Source organism: Musca vetustissima, unplaced genomic scaffold (genome assembly GCF_032173495.1).
Source record: "Musca vetustissima isolate MV318-11 ecotype Yass unplaced genomic scaffold, APGP_CSIRO_Mvet_v1 utg4886, whole genome shotgun sequence".
NCBI lineage: Eukaryota > Metazoa > Arthropoda > Insecta > Diptera > Muscidae > Musca > Musca vetustissima.
Window position 1 is genome coordinate 37,598 of NW_026877733.1, and position 15,961 is coordinate 53,558.

General features: G+C 39.5%; 1 protein-coding gene across 1 annotated transcript in view; it reads left to right on the plus strand.

Annotated features, from left to right (window-relative positions):
- LOC133322410 (juvenile hormone esterase) overlaps positions 1–15,743 on the plus strand; it is a 28,333-nt gene extending 12,590 nt beyond the window's left edge. Inside the window, exons 2-6 of the mRNA XM_061531406.1 lie at positions 13,290–14,113; positions 14,174–14,387; positions 14,964–15,287; positions 15,343–15,475; positions 15,535–15,743. Coding sequence (XP_061387390.1) covers positions 13,290–14,113; positions 14,174–14,387; positions 14,964–15,287; positions 15,343–15,475; positions 15,535–15,742 — 1,703 coding nt within the window. The 3' untranslated portion in view covers position 15,743. The remainder of the gene's footprint in view (positions 1–13,289; positions 14,114–14,173; positions 14,388–14,963; positions 15,288–15,342; positions 15,476–15,534) is intronic.
- The last annotated feature ends 218 nt before the right edge of the window (positions 15,744–15,961 follow it).

The following is a 15,961-nucleotide window of genomic DNA, read 5'->3' on the forward strand; positions in this document are numbered from 1 at the left end:
TAATTGTCGTCTGGTCACCTCTGGGAAATATGAGAAGGCGAGGTGGGCAAGGAGGAGAGGGAGGTAGGCATGACCAAGTTTACCACCTGTTCGTGGCCTGTATTTAGAACAAGACCAATTCATGATAGCAATCCCTGTTTGTGATGGCATGATTCCCAATAGAATAGATGGCCTTGCCACATGCCCTGATAGATCCAGAGCAGAGCACCATCATAAAGGCACTTTGTGATTTTTTTTCTTCTTCTTTAAAAATAGAACTTGATTGCCGTGAATCATGGCATTAGCACATGACGACACTTGCATTTAAGGGACCACTCTCCAATACCTGGGGTCTTAATTATTATATGTGCCATAGGAATGGTTTTTATCGCCATAAAAATAAGGGGTATGGGTGGAGAGGTGGTTTCAATTAAGTTCAATTTTTTTTGTATTTCCAAAACACGTTAAGTGGTAAAGTGCCACCGGCGGCTTAATGGTCATCATAGTTGTCAAAAAATAGAAGAGAAGGAGAAAAATAAAAGCGTTTTCCTCTGCAAGATGCAAGAACTTTTGGTGGCACCTGGTGTTACACCGGGTGGCCAATTGCCCTTAAATGCATCGCTACCGATTCCAGTTATGGCCACAGAGCAACTGCTACTGCTGGTAGTCATTATCATATTGACAAGTCAAGTTCTTCTAGGTCTAATCATCTTTTACTATGTTTATTTATGGTGGTGATGACAGACGGACAAACCAACATCTTCTTTGTATTTTTTTTTTTGCACAACCTGCCACAAGCTAAACATCGAAATATGGCTGAGCTTTAATGACTGACTTGTGGTCACATGAAATGATCAATTTTATTACATTTTGATTATTCCCAGGAGAGATTACAAAAGAAAAAAACCCACAATGAAATTGAAATTTTAACTGATCGCATTTAACTGCTTGCCTCCTTTAGGGCTAGCCATCGACAGCGCCGGGCTTATCTACAGGCGATTCTTCAGATGAATTTTCTTCCATGGCCGCAGAACATTCTTTAAAAAGTTCATCACCTTCTATTTGATTAAAAATGACTTCGATGATGATTTGCTTTTGACAGCAATGCGAAAATGGGGCCCCAGGCTCTTAACTGCATCTCATAAATTTGTTTGACAGTAACTCAACATTGACAGGCCAGTAACGCCTATTTGATATCGGTTTGTGGCCACCGAACCTACTATCATCATTTGTTGCTGCTGCTGCTTCCTCTGCGTCTTCTGGTCTTTTGGGGACCCCAGCCCAAAAGGGTAGGCTGGCAAAAAGGTGTCCGTTAGCCTCCAACTGAATCATCATCAGTTGTCCGTTTTTAATGGCCAATATTATCAAACAGTAGAATCCCCTTACACACCCTCTCTCCTATCCACTTGGGTGCCTCGATGGCTGCCAACGTGCCTGGACATTCCAAACACGTTTTCGGGGCATATTATTTGTTGGCCAAATATTTTGATTTGTATTTTTTGCTCATTTAGATTTGGCAGCGTTTCTTGGTGGACCACTACACTGGCCCGGGGCCATTAAAGTGTTGTTCAAACAAGCATTCGCTTTGGTCCGCTACTCTGTTATTATTGTCACCAATGGCGACAAAAATCGATTTGGTGGATCACGTTTGCTCGCATTAATGATGCTCACGGACAAACGATGTGGCTGCTCCTGTCGACGAAGAAAAAAACCAGGACTTTTTTCGGCTTGACTTTCCTTGCCTCGCCCCCCATCCCTCCAAACAACAGATGATGTGTAAGTTGTAGGTTCAAAGAAAACTAAATATTGGGTTGTGGCTTGCTGCTTACCCATCAGCGAAATGAGCTGCAATTCCATCGACCAGGCCATGTGATGATCATAATGGGAACGTGGACGCGTGGATGTTTTATGAAACACATACATCCATTTATATGTATGTGCAGCGAAAGCCTCCGCTTTTTTGGCAAATAGCTCCAGGCCACTTCACTGCCGTACTGTTTGTATACGATGTGTCGGTCCATTATTATTTTTTTTCCACCAATACAATTTGGACTTGCCCTTCATGTATTTCCCAGCTATTGACTCGAGTGGCTGAACGATTATTTGGTGTTTGATGCATTTGAGAAAATTAGCAATTTGTCCAAAGAACATTATTAACGCATGCTCGCTCGATGGCCTAAATGAATGATGCAATTTGTGAATTCGTTTGAATTTGCAGTATTTCGATTAGGTTTTGCATTTCATTGGAAATGAATATTCATAAAGGGGAAAGGGAATAGGACAATGACGACTTCGGAACACATAACAATAGACGTTAAACTGAGGCTATTCTAAAGGGTCTACTGTCTATAGAAGTTATCTGCAAGGCTCTCTATTGATAAAAGACCTCATCAGCATTTCCATTTCGCCCAATACTTGTTGTGGCGGACATCTGAAAATATATCCATATAATGAAGACCTTTGAACGGTCTCTAAGCATCTAATGAATATTTTCAAAATTAAAAACCAGTTGCGATATCTAGCAGGAATTCAAGATCCATTTGTAAGTAGAAGACCTCTAAATACATTTTTGTCTCCAGAAATTCCCGAATCGGAAGGTGGAAAGTCAGCTGAAATCCTAAAATATGAAGTTTATAGAGAGCTGAGGCAAAGAACCGGTATTGACGAGCGGAGGAGTATTTATAGACGATGGGAAAGGAGTCTTTATAGACGAGCTGAAGGGAGTCTTCAGACGAACTAAACGGAGTCCTTTATAGATGATCTGTGAAGGAAGTCTTTCATAGGTGAGCTGAATGGAGTCTTTCATAGACAAGCTGAAGGAAATATTTATAAATAAACTGATGGGCGATCTGGAGGGAGTCTTAATAGACGAGTTAAATGGAGTCTTTATTGATGAGCTGAAGCTAGCCTTGATAAGCGAGCTGAATGGCGCCAGAGCAACTGCTACTGCTGGTAGTTATTATCATTTATAGGCGAACTGAAGGGAGTATTTATAGGCGAGCTGAATGGAACCTTATAGACGAGATGAAAGGAAAAATTTATAGACGAGCTGAAGGGACTTGTTATTGAAAGGAAAGGACATTTTATAGAGGAGCTGAAGGGACTCATTATAGACAATCTGAAGGTAGTCTTACAGATGAGCTGGAGGGAATCTTTATAGACGGGATGAAGGGGGAGGAAGTCTTTATAAATGAGCTGGAGGGAGTCTTTATAGAGAGCTAAAGAAAGTTGTTATAGGACAGCTGAAGGAAGTCTTTATTGGCGAGCTGGTAGGGGTCCTTGGTAGACAAACTGAAGGGAGTCTTAATAGACGAACAGGAGTGCGTCTTGATAGATGAGCTGAAGGGAGTCTCTCATAGACGAGCTGAAAAGAGTTTTTATAGACGAGCTAAAGGGAGTTTTTATAGAGGAGCTGAAGGGTCTTATCGATGAGCTGAAGGGAGTCTTTATATAAGAGCTGGGCTAGGACTTTAGGAACGAACTTAAAGACGATGTGAAGGCAGTATTTATAGACGATATGAATGAAATACTTATAAAGGAGGACTTTTTAATGTACTGAGGGCAAGATATCTTTATAGACGGGATGCAGTCAGGGAGTCTTGTTGCGATTCAAAACTCGATCAACCTGAGGATAAACAGAATGGAATATCATTTTGTCCTCATGGTTTGCCCCTAAGGCACCTATTGCATTTGTATAAAAATTTAGGACACTTTTTGCCAAGTCTTGCCCTGCATCATTTACCATTGACATTGGTGAAGAAGAAATTAAAGACAGTATTTATTGACCAAATGAAGGACGCCCTTATAAAGGAGGATTTTTTTGAGGTATTGTGGCTGAATATATTCATATACGACCTAGAGTCTGAAGGCAGGGTCTCCTGGATTTTAAAAAATGAGACTTTGTAATAAGAAAATTTAACCCGATCAGCAACAGTGTTGTAATTCACATTCGATTAACCCGACGATAAATAAAATTAAGTTTGCTCTCAAGGCACCAATTACATTTGTACAACTATTTTGGCAAGTCCTTACTCTACATAATTTTTCATTAAGATGAGGGAAGTCTTTATAAAGGAGGATATATTGAGGGCAGAATGTCTTTGTAGACGACCTGGAGTCGGGCAGGCTGAAAGTTTATCCCGACTAGCGAAAGTGATGTGATTCAAGTTCTATCCACCCGACGATAAAGAGAATGGATTTTAGGTTTTGTCAAGTCTTTGGTTATGGTCGGATAATAACTGAGGAATCAAATGGATCATCCCTTTTTCTTTTGTCCATATTTTTAGTCACTCCGTGGTTTACCGTTAAGACATACTAACTAAATGTTCTGCGGATCACAATTATGATAAATCTGCGGACTTTTCACAGGGTTATATTTAGAGGGCCAAATATACCAAAAGTGATAATTGTAGATTAGTACATATTGAGGTCCGGTTGGACTGTATGAACATTACAGATTAAAATATGCAGATGAACGTTTTAAGCAACACCAAGTCATTTGTTATCCTCTGCCAATACTACCCACCAACTAAATGTAGCGACATTGCAAAAAATGAGTTATAAATCTTCTGTTTTATTTTACTTTATTTTTTCTCATAAATTATTCCGAAGGGCTACCGAGCGAGCCCCTGTTACAGCATAATAGTTCACTTAATTTCTTCCTCACTTTTCTTCAGACATTGAACTTGCCATCTTCACTCGATGTCTCCTGTCTTTTTCAGTCACTTAGTGTCAGTTAATAAAGATTGGAAGGGTCCATGTCGTTTTCCTGTAGTTCATATATAATATAATAAATTATTTGCAATTTATTTAAATGATCGACGTTGTCGTCGATCACTAGCAAAAGTGTCAAAAATATTGATGTTCCTTCGATTATCATTATCATAAATTTGTTGTTCGGCAGCAACATGTGTTGTTCGCACTTTATTTAGAGCCATTATACTATATTGGGAGCCAAGGTGTTAATGGGGGAAATCAATATTATGTTTCGTATTTTTTTTTTTCTTCACTGAGGAATTTTGGTGAGTGCTTTTTATTATAGAATTTAATGATGATTAGTACAAGAAAGTAATCAGTAAATTATTCTCATTTAAAGGAAATTTTGAGAAGAAAAAAATTTACAAGAAATGATATTATTTTTAATGGAGACTAAATACAAATGAGAAACCAATCTTCGTACGTATAATGAATTTACGAAATTAGAAAATCGATTTGCATTAAAAAATATGTAAAAATTGTGAATAGGGGGGTAATGTTATAGCCAGGAACCAGGAACATTACGAGACCAATAAAAAATAATTTTTTTCAAGTTGAATGCAAGCACTTGGTTCAGTAAGCAATGGAATCTTCTAAATTTCAGAACATTTTATTACAGATTTATTGTCTATTTTTTATTACAGATTTCATGTCTAAGCAGATGGAATTAATACTTAGAACGCGTATAATTTTTTTATGAAATGTTTCAACTATATTAAAAATTACAAATAAATAAATTCACAATTTTATTGTAGAGAGGTCTTATTAATAATAATCTCCTTTGTAAATGTTATCCTTGAACGGAACACCCAGTTATTGATCATAAACCCTCTATCAATTAGAATCTATTTTCTCCAGAAAATAAATCTTATCATCCTTGACTCTCCATCTATTCTTTCTTGGTATTTTAATTAAAATATCGTTTCTCAAACTTGGCCACACACACAGACATTACACACTTTTTTTAATTTTTTCTCACCCACATATTTTTTCTTACCTTGGCACCTCTGTTGGCTGTCAAACCTCCTCCGCCACCTAGGGGTCACCTTTAAGGCCGGGTAATATGTCAACATGAACGTAATTAAATGTGGCAAAATTAAGTCTAAACATCGCCATCACCCGCTTGGCAATAGAAATAAAAAGGAAACATTGAAGGCCACAATGACTTGGCAAACGCCAGACAAGACGACAATAACACCTTAGGGAACCTCAGCTGCTGTCTGGCTGAGTGTGCCAACTTCATCACATCTTGTGGTAATTTCATGTATATCAGGTCTAACTTTTCTAATAACAACAATTTCCTTTGTTTATTACCTTCTTGCCTCTCATAACCAAAAAAAAGGACAACAATTGCAATTGTTGTTGTCGTTGTTGTTGTTCATAAAACGATCTTGAGGTAAAACAAAGTAACAACATAATAATTCGCACTTCTGCTTTAGTCTAATAGACACAGGCACAATAGCAGCAGTGACGTTGTAACTAACTTGGCCAGACAACATCCTGCGGTGTAGCCCAGGTTCTAGTTTGGGTATAACAAACATGAAGGAAAACAACAACAACAAAAATAAATCACACAATATTGATCTCGTGCTAACTCATTGTTATGGTTGTTGTTCAGAGTATTACTTCTACTTGATGTTGGCCAGGGATGGATCATACAGAACTATTGATTTGTAATTCAGAAATTTTTCTTTCATAAAGTTTCTTCTATAAAGACTCCCATCAGCTCGTCTATGAAAAACTACCTTCTGTTCGTCTATAAGACTGCCTTCAACTCGCCTATAAAGGCTCCGTCAGCTCGTATATGGAAGACACCCTTCTACGCACCTCTAAGGACTCCCTTCAATTCGTCTATAAAAACCCCTTCAGCATGTCTATGAAATATTCCCTTCAGCTAGCCTCTAGAGACTCCCTTCATCTTATCCCTAGGACACCCTTGAGACTCCCTTCAACTAGTCTCTAGAGACTTCCTTGATCTCACCCCTAGGACACCTTGTGATGAAGGGAGTATCTCGTCTATAGAGACAGAAGAGCTGAAGTCAGCTCGCCTCTAGAGACACCCTTCAGCTCGCCTCTAGAGACTCCCTTCAGCTCGCCTCTAGAGACTCCCCTCATCTGGTCAAAATTTCCAATATTTGTTTTAAATCCAATAACTGGCGATTTGAATCAATTTTTGAAGCTATCATCTATGAAAGACCCCTAAGCTCGCCTGTGAAAGACTCCATTCAGCTCGTCTTTGAAATACTCCCTTCAGCTCGTCTGTGAAAGACTCCCTTCAGCTTGACTATGAAACTCCCTTCAGCTCGCCTATGAAAGACCCCTCAGCTCGCCTACGAAATACTCCCTTCAGCTCGTCTTTTAAAATCCTTCAGCTCGAATGGAATATCCTTCAGCTCGAAACTTTGCACAATTTTATTACCTTCAGCTATATCTATGAAAGACTCCCTTCAGCTCGTGCTATGGACCTCCCCCTTCAGCTCGTCAAAATTTCAAATATTTTTTAAATTCAATATCAGCTCGTCTATGAAAGACTCCCTTCAGCTCTTATCTTTATCAAACCTTCAGCACGTCTATGAAAGACTCCCTTCAGTTCGTCTGTGAAAGACTCCCTTCAGCTCATTTATGAAAGACTCCTTCAGCTCGTCTATGAAAGACTCCCTTCAGCTCCTTTATAAAAGACTCCCTTTAGCTCGTCTATGAAAGACTCCTTTAGCTCGTCTATGAAAAGACTCCCTCTAGGTCGTCTATGAAAGACTACCTTCAGCTCGTCTATGGAAGACTTTCTTTGACACGTCTATGAAAGACTTCCTTCAGCTCGTCTATGAAAGACTCCCTTCAGATCCCTTCAGCTCGTCTATGAAAGACTCCCTTCAGCTCGTCTATGAAAGACTCACTTCATGAAAGACTCACTTCAGCTCGTCTATGAAAGACTCACTTCAGCTCGTCTATGAAAGACTTTAGACTTCAGGGAATCTTTCATAGACGAGCTGAAGGTCGACTCAAGTCGACTCTCTGCAAACTTTCTTCAGTACATCGAAAAAAGCTACCTTCAGTTCGCCTTCGGAGACTCCTTTAAGTTAATCGATAAAGACCCTCTTCGCCTCGTCTTGCGAGACTCATTTTAGCAGATTTTTTATGTAATCTTCCCAAAAATCGTATCTCCCATCCTTGGTATTCTACTACCTATTTTTTTCAATCCTTCACGATCCCTCTCACGTAAGATTGTTTGTCTTACGCAAAACAAAGACGTATGCCACCTGCCGTTATAGGCTCCTTTAAACTCGTGCCATTTGTTCCATACAAAAAACAAAAACAAACTGTTAAGCAAAGTGCGTTGAAATGCTGGATACCAAGAAGGCGTGAAGTCAGAGCAGAGCTAATGTTGTAAAACGCTGCCAAACGTCTTCAAGAGTGTTAACTCTCTGACAGAGTGTTCTTGGCGTCTGCTGCTTGATGGGGCCCTTGGCAACCAACCGCAAGACTAACGTCGTTGTTGATGTCGTCAATATTATTTTTTGTTATTTTTCGGTGCACTCAGCCTCATCGCTACCATCATAAAATAGTTTTGTGGCCAAAAACCAAGACATCAACGTCACCATCGATTTCTGTATTGCCGTGTACAGTCTGTGGCATATTAAGTTGACGTTTATGATGATGACGATGATGGCTCTAAGCTACAGAAAAAAATTTACAACAAAACAGCATTTAACCAAGAATTGTCAACGAACGTGGCAATAAAGGTGGAAGTAGCCACCGGCAGAGGCAAATACCTTTAATGAATTTCTAAATAGTAACGTAGGCACGTACGTACACTTATTGGCCTGGATGGCTGGCCCGGTGGACAACGACGACCAGGCCAGCTGCCAGTTCCGCTATGGTCCTTTTGCAGTGCACGTTGACTTCCATACTTACCTCGCCTACATTCGACAATCGAATATTAATTACCATAACTCTCGAGCATAACTGTAATAATAATCACATTTGCAGATCGTCAATGGATTTGATTATGCTATGCTAAATATTCACACACACACGCACACACTCACATAATCATACAAACATCCTGAAGATGATTTCAACAAAGAGACAATCTGCTTATCAACAACCATTCTCTGCCTCAATCCATCATCAGCAGTGACAATGTCAAGAGACAATTCCCTGTTCGCCTTCCTCGTTGAGTGCCCAATTGACGGCTGCAGCGTTCATCCCTGTGTGTCATATCCTTCTTTAAATTGTTTAAATCCCTGTAAACATCTTTTTTGTTTTTGGACACTAATCCATCACTTAATTGAAAGATGAGTGGGCATGCTCAAGGTCCTGTCAATTTGCAAAAACGGAGTGAGAAATGTCATTCCGTGGGAGTTTTTGTTTTTCGAATTTTGCATAAATTCAAGGGGTCAGTTAAATGTTGGTAGATCAATGAGAAGTAGGGGATATTCCGGGTTTTTAATTAAAAGGATATTGAGTCAAAAATCTTCAAATTATTTAGATGGTCTGATAAAGAAATCCATATCACCCACATAAACCAGACCCCTTTTTTATAATTTCTATGAAAATTCACATCATCTATAAGGCTCCATTCATCTCGTGTATAAAGGCTGACTTTCGTTCGTATATAAAGAATCCCTCCAGACCATTTATAAATATTCACTCCATGTCGTCTACCCACTTCTCTTGACATGAAAGGCCCATATCGGCAATGAATGTCCATTCAGATCCCTTTTATTAAGACTTCTTCCATCTCGTATATAAAGGTCTGCTCAGCTTGTCAAAAACACTTCCTCTCGCTCTATAAAAGTTGACCAGCTCGGCAACAAAGAATCCCTCCCATTCCATAATGAATCCATTCCGGTCGTACACCTACATACCTTCAGCGCATTTATAAGGACTTATTTCTTCTGTTCATATATAAAAACTCAATTTTTCAGCTCCTATACAAATAATTCCTTTTAGCTCATCTAAAAAGTCTGCCTTCAGCTCGTTTTTAGGACTCCCTTCATCTCGCCTATAAAGACTCAAATCAGCTCGTCTATAGAGTCTCCCTTCAGCTCCTCTATTAAGACTCCTTTCAGCTCGTCTATAAATACTCCTTCAGACACCTATCAGGTCATCTATAGAGACTCCCTTCACTTCTTCTATAAAGACTCCCTCCAGATCCCCTTCAACACATATATAAAGACCCCCTTCAGATCACATATAGATAACCCATTAGGCCGTCTACAGAATCTCCTTTCATGTCATCTACTGAGAATCCTTGCAGGTCGACTGCCGTCAGGTCGTCAATAGAGACTCCCTTCAGATCTTCTACAGAGATTCTCTTCAGACCATCTATAGAGACTCCCTTTAGGCCACCTATAAAAACTAGCTTCAGGTCGACTATCGAGACTTCATCCAGTCCGTCTATAGAGACCGCCTTCAGCCAGTTTATAGAGACTCCCTTCAGCCCGTCGCCAAAAACTTCATTCAACTCGTCTATAAAGACTGCCTTCTGTCTGTCTATTAAGACCCCTTTCAGATAGAGAAACTTCCTCCAGTTCGTCTATAAAGACTCCAATCAGCTCGTCTATAGAGACTCTCTTCAACTCGTATGTAGAGACTCCTTAAGCTCGTCTTTAGGGATGTCCTTCAGTTCGTATATGAAATACTCCCCTCCGCTCGTCTATAGAGACTACCTTCAACCAGTCTATAGAGACCCCCTTCAGTCCGTCGCCAAAAAGCTTCCCTTCAGCTCGTCTATGAAAGACTCCCTTCAGCTTGAGAAAAGACTACATTCAGCTCGTCTATAAAGATCACCTCCAGTTTGTCTATAAAAACTCCCCTCAGTTTGGTTATAAAGACCCCCTTCAGTTCGTCTATAAAGACTCCCTTCAGCTCGGCTATAAAGACTCCCTCCAGCTCGGCTATAAAGACTCCCTCCAGCTCGGCTATAAAGACTCCCTTCAGCTCATCTATGAAAGACTTCATTCAGCTCGTCTCTAAAAGACTTTCTTCAGTTCGTTTATAAAGCTCCTCACCTATAAGGTCTGGATTATTCCGAAGACTTTCTTCGAGACCCTCTTCGTCTTTCCTACACAGATTCTCATCATCCTTTCAGTAATTTTATAATTAGCACATAATAGACAAAGTTATGGTCAGAAAATTCTCACGCTAAAAAACGGACATCCTTTCCTGACTTATGGCTCTCATATCCTTATGGTCTGGTCAACCTTTAATTCGTTCGAAAACGTGTTAAATTCATGTAATCTTCCATTTCGAAGGTGATAAGTGTGATTACGACCATTTACGTAACTCTCAACATATTAAGGGTGTATATTAAAGCATTTTGTTTGCTGATCCTTAAATCATCAACAGATCGCGACTAAACGAAGTCTTCCCCAGTGAACAGTGAAACAACAACAACTTACAAATTACCCATATTAAGCGCCTTTTAATGGTGCCATAAAAAAACCAGAAAAAAATTAAACCAAATTCTTGTTCTTCTATATGGTCATCATCATTTGGCAGGCCAGAATTGTGGAATGGACAGTGTCAATTAATGACCCACAAGAAAAGGCAAATATATCTAGACAATCAACCACTCGACCAGAAGCTTGCCAGCTCACGCGTATAACAAGAAGTGAAGTTCGGTTTCGTTTTAAGGGTGAGTGAAGTGTTAACAGTTTTGTTCCCAAAACCAATTGGTTATAATTCAGTGAATTGTTGTTGTTATTGTCTGAGGAATTCCCAAAATACAAAACTTTGCCAGGGTTAGCCAGCCAGCCATTCATGGTTGGTTATCTTCTTAAGGAGTGTATGTACCTTTTAACTGGCTGCCTTAAATTGTGTTATGTTTCTGGTGTTGTTGTTGTTTTTATTCGGCCTTTCATTCACAGCTATTAGAGGGTATTTAGGTTTCCTTTTTTATGCTTATTTAACAATAACATATTTCCTTTCTTATTGGCATCGAACACGCAAAGCCTGATCACGTGGGAAATGTAGAGTAATTAATTTATCTTTAAGTTGTGGTTCTTCGTGGCGGTGGGGGTAGAGGTGAAGGAGGTGTATGGCTTTAACACCTTTTGCGCCTTGGCCTGGTATGGGTGTGTGTGGGAAGATTTGAAGTTTGTTTTTGCAGTTGAATGCCATGCCATTCTGAAAGGTTAGTTACGCTTTATCCCAACGTGTTTTGGCTTTAGAATTTATGATGCAATTTCAATTCTTCCTGGGAAAAAAGTGAATATATGGCGGGGTAGACAATGTAGGAGCCTACACTATTAAGAAGAAAGTCGTTGCAATCTTTGGGAGTAGAATGCTCTATTCGACTTCTACATTGAATTTATTTTTAGAGGTTCCCTGCTTCAATTTGCTCAAAAATATTATTTTTTAAGTCGCTAATAAAAAAAAAAAACTGAGAATGAGGTCGTCTGTAGAGACTAGTCTTTAGATAATACTTCCCTTCTTTTCGACTGTAGGTACACAGCTCATCTCTTCTATAATTCAGGTCGTATATAGAGTCCCCCATCAGGTCGTCTATAGAGCTTCAGGTCGTCTAAAGAGAAATCCCTGCATATCGCCTATAGAGACTTCATTAGGTCGTCTGCAGAGACTACCTTCAGATCATCTACATAGACACCCATCATATCGTTTATATCGAATCCCTGCAGCTCATCTATAGAAACTCTATTCAAGTCTTCTGAACAGTGTTTATTAGGTCGGCTACAGAGACTACCTTCATATCGTCTACAGATACTCCTTTCAGATCGTCTATATATTTATATAGACTCCCTTCAGCTCGTCCATAGAGACTGCCTTCAGCTGTCTATAGAGACTCCCTTCAGTTCGTTTATAAAGATTCCATTTAGGTCTTCTATAAATACTCCCTTCAGTTCGTCTTTAAGAACTCCATTCAGTTCGTCTGTAAAGGCTTTTCTATAGGGAACTCATTACTGCGTCTAGAATGTCTCCCATCAGGTTGTCTACAGAGAATTCATGCAGCTCGACTCTCTTCAGGTCGCCAATAGAGGCTCCATTCAGGTCTTCTATAGAGAATCCATTAGGTCGTCTAAGTAGACTTCCTTGAGATCGTTTACAGACTTTCAGATTGTCTTTATCGACTGCCTTCAGGTCGTTTTAAGTTTGACTATAGAGAATTCCTGCATTATTTTTAGACACCCTTCAGATCATTTATGTCTGACAAACAAATTTTCCACATATCCATGGTGTAGGGTGTAAAAAGGCAAAAGAACAGTATTGGGATAAGAAGCAATGTGGGAGTTGCATTAGAGGGAATCAAGGAATGCCATTGCTTGCTTAACAATAGGCTCATTTATAAGGCACATCAAGATGTCTAGATGTCAGGGCGAAATTCATTAATATTGCATTTTAATATGCATTCCTTACTGACGCTTGACCATAACATTGATGTTGTTTCCAAAAAGGCGACCGGGTATAAAAGCTCCTCCAAGACTTGGCCACAAAATCAGTTGCATTTTTAACACCGTCGATAATGTTCAAGCGCGCGTCGTTCGTGGTTGTTCTTCTTTTCCTTTCGATAATTTTGTGTGTAAATGCCATAGAAGATCATGATGAAGAAGATGATGATGATTCTTCGCCAAAGGGCAATGACAAAGAACTTTCCGATATGGTAATCACCACAGCACTGGGGAAAATACGTGGAACCCTATTGACATCACAAAGAGGACGGAATTTCTATGCTTTTCGTGGTATACGCTATGCTAAGCCACCGGTGGGTGAGTTGCGCTTCAAACCTCCCGAGCCAGTGGATCAATGGTTTGATATATTCGATGCCACCTTTGATGGTCCCATGTGTCCTCAACCTGGCCTCAGTAGTAAAGATGTCTCCGAGGATTGTCTACGTTTAAATATCTACACAAGAGAATTGCCTTCAGAGAAAAATCCGAATATTAAGAAACCTGTTATTGTCTTCATACATCCTGGTGGATTTTATTCCCTCTCGGGACAGAGTAAAAATTTCGCCGGTCCTCAATATTTTATGGATCGTAGTGTTGTGTTGGTGACATTTAATTATCGTTTGGGGTCGTTGGGTTTTTTGAGTACCGGGACGAAGGAAGCCCCTGGCAATTTGGGTTTGAAGGATCAGGTTGCCCTATTGCGTTGGGTCAAGTTGCTTATTGCAAGATTTGGTGGTGATCCGAATTCTATAACATTACTGGGATATGGTGCCGGAGCTATGAGTGTAACTCTCCACATGGTTTCGCCAATGTCGAAGAATTTGTTCCACAAAGCGATTATTATGAGTGGTTCGGCAACGGGCCAATGGGAATTACCCGAGGAACAGTTGTATGTGGCTCAACGCCAGGCGTTACTGCTAAAGTGTCCACTACAGAATATTACGGAAATGATGGATTGCCTAAAGAGGGTAAGTGAGTACGCTTTTTGGAAAATGCTCTGTTTAAAATTTAATATGTTCCTCATATAGAAACACTATTTGGAGTATGCCAACACCTTGAGAAATATGTTCGAATTTGGCCGCCAGAATCCTTTAATTTTATGGAAACCCGTTGTGGAACGTGATTTTGGCCAAGAACGTTTTCTCACAGAGGATCCGGTGCGTTCCTATCAAAATGGTGATTACATGAAAATACCGATCATCACTGGCATGACCAAGGATGAATTTGTCGGACCTGCTTTGTGTAAGTGGAAACTCCTTCAGTATTTCCGATTTTAGTAAAAAAATGTCCTTACAGATCCTCCCGTCTATAAGGATTACCTTTCCACTCATTATGTTCTAGATTTCTATCAGTCCATCGGTCTACAAAACTCCCTTTAGCTTCAGCTGGTCTACAAAAACTCCCTTTAGTTCTTCCATAGTCTATAGAGCCTCCCTTCCGCTCTATAGGGACTCCCTTCACCTAGTTTACAACAGACAATTCAGCAGGTATATGAAGAATTCCTGCCTTCCGATCATCTAGAGATATTTGCTGCCCTCAAATTGCCTTTAGAGATTCCCTGCCTTCAATTCTTATACAAAGGTTCTGGCTTCTATTCGTTTGAAGAATATATCTCATCTACAGAGATTCCTTGTGTTCAGCTCTAATATAGAGACTTTCTCGTTTGAAAATAATCCCCAACTTTTATCTTCAGGTTCTTGCGCCTAAAAATCGCCCTTCATCTCCCTCTTTTGTGATTATGACCCTAAGTTCATTCCATCTCTTATGAAGAGATCCCTTTATATTTTAATATTTTCTTTCATTCGAATAATTTTTTAGCCCTCTTGGAGAATGACCGCTGGCTAAACTACTTCGTGGAGAATTTTGAACTGGTTGCCCCCATCTGCTTTATGTACAATCAAAGTAATCCCAGAGCTTCGAGTATATCACGAGAATTGTGGAACTACTATTTTGGTGATAATATAACTTTGAGTTTACCTGACTCCTTGGAGAATTTGACTCAACTGTATTCGGATGCCTTGACTGGATTTTCCGTACATCGTTTTGTCCACTTGGCTGCCAGATCGACAAAGGTCTATTATTACAAATTTAGTTATCAGGGCCAGCGAAGTCACATATATTATCCGGAAAATGGGCCATATGGTAAGATAGGGTATATAATTTTTTTGGAATAGGAATTATAGGAAATATTTTTTAGGTGTGGTTCATCATGACGATTTGATGTATTTATTTGTGGAACCCTCGGTAAGCCGTATGTTCAACGAAGATGATGACGAGTCGGGTATGGTGAATATATTTACCCGGATGCTGAGTGCTTTTGCCTATAAGGGGTAAGGATTGAAATAAAAATAAAATTTTAAATCTTTATTATTTTAAATTTTTCTATTAGAGATCCCAATAAGCCTAGTGACAAATATTTACGGGACATCCGCTGGCGTCCATTCAGCTATAAAAAACAATACTATTTGGATATTGGTGACGAGTTAGTTATGCGTGGTGGCCTGAATACCCAACGTTATGAATTGTGGAAACGTTTGTTTCCTTTGAACTGGAGACGCCAAAGCAAACATGGAGTCAATGATGTCGACTATGAGTGAAGGGGGAAAATGATAAATTTTACTTATAAGAAACTCAAGAAAATTCAATAAAATAATGATTGAATATCCGATAAACCTTTCGTATTCAATATTCTCCAAATAATTTTCTCCAAATTTCATAAATATTACGAGGGCAGTTCGGAAAGTTCTTAGCCTAGCACAAAAAGCCCGGTATAAACAGAAAAAAATTAAGTGTTTTGGAAACTTCCATCTCTGTTA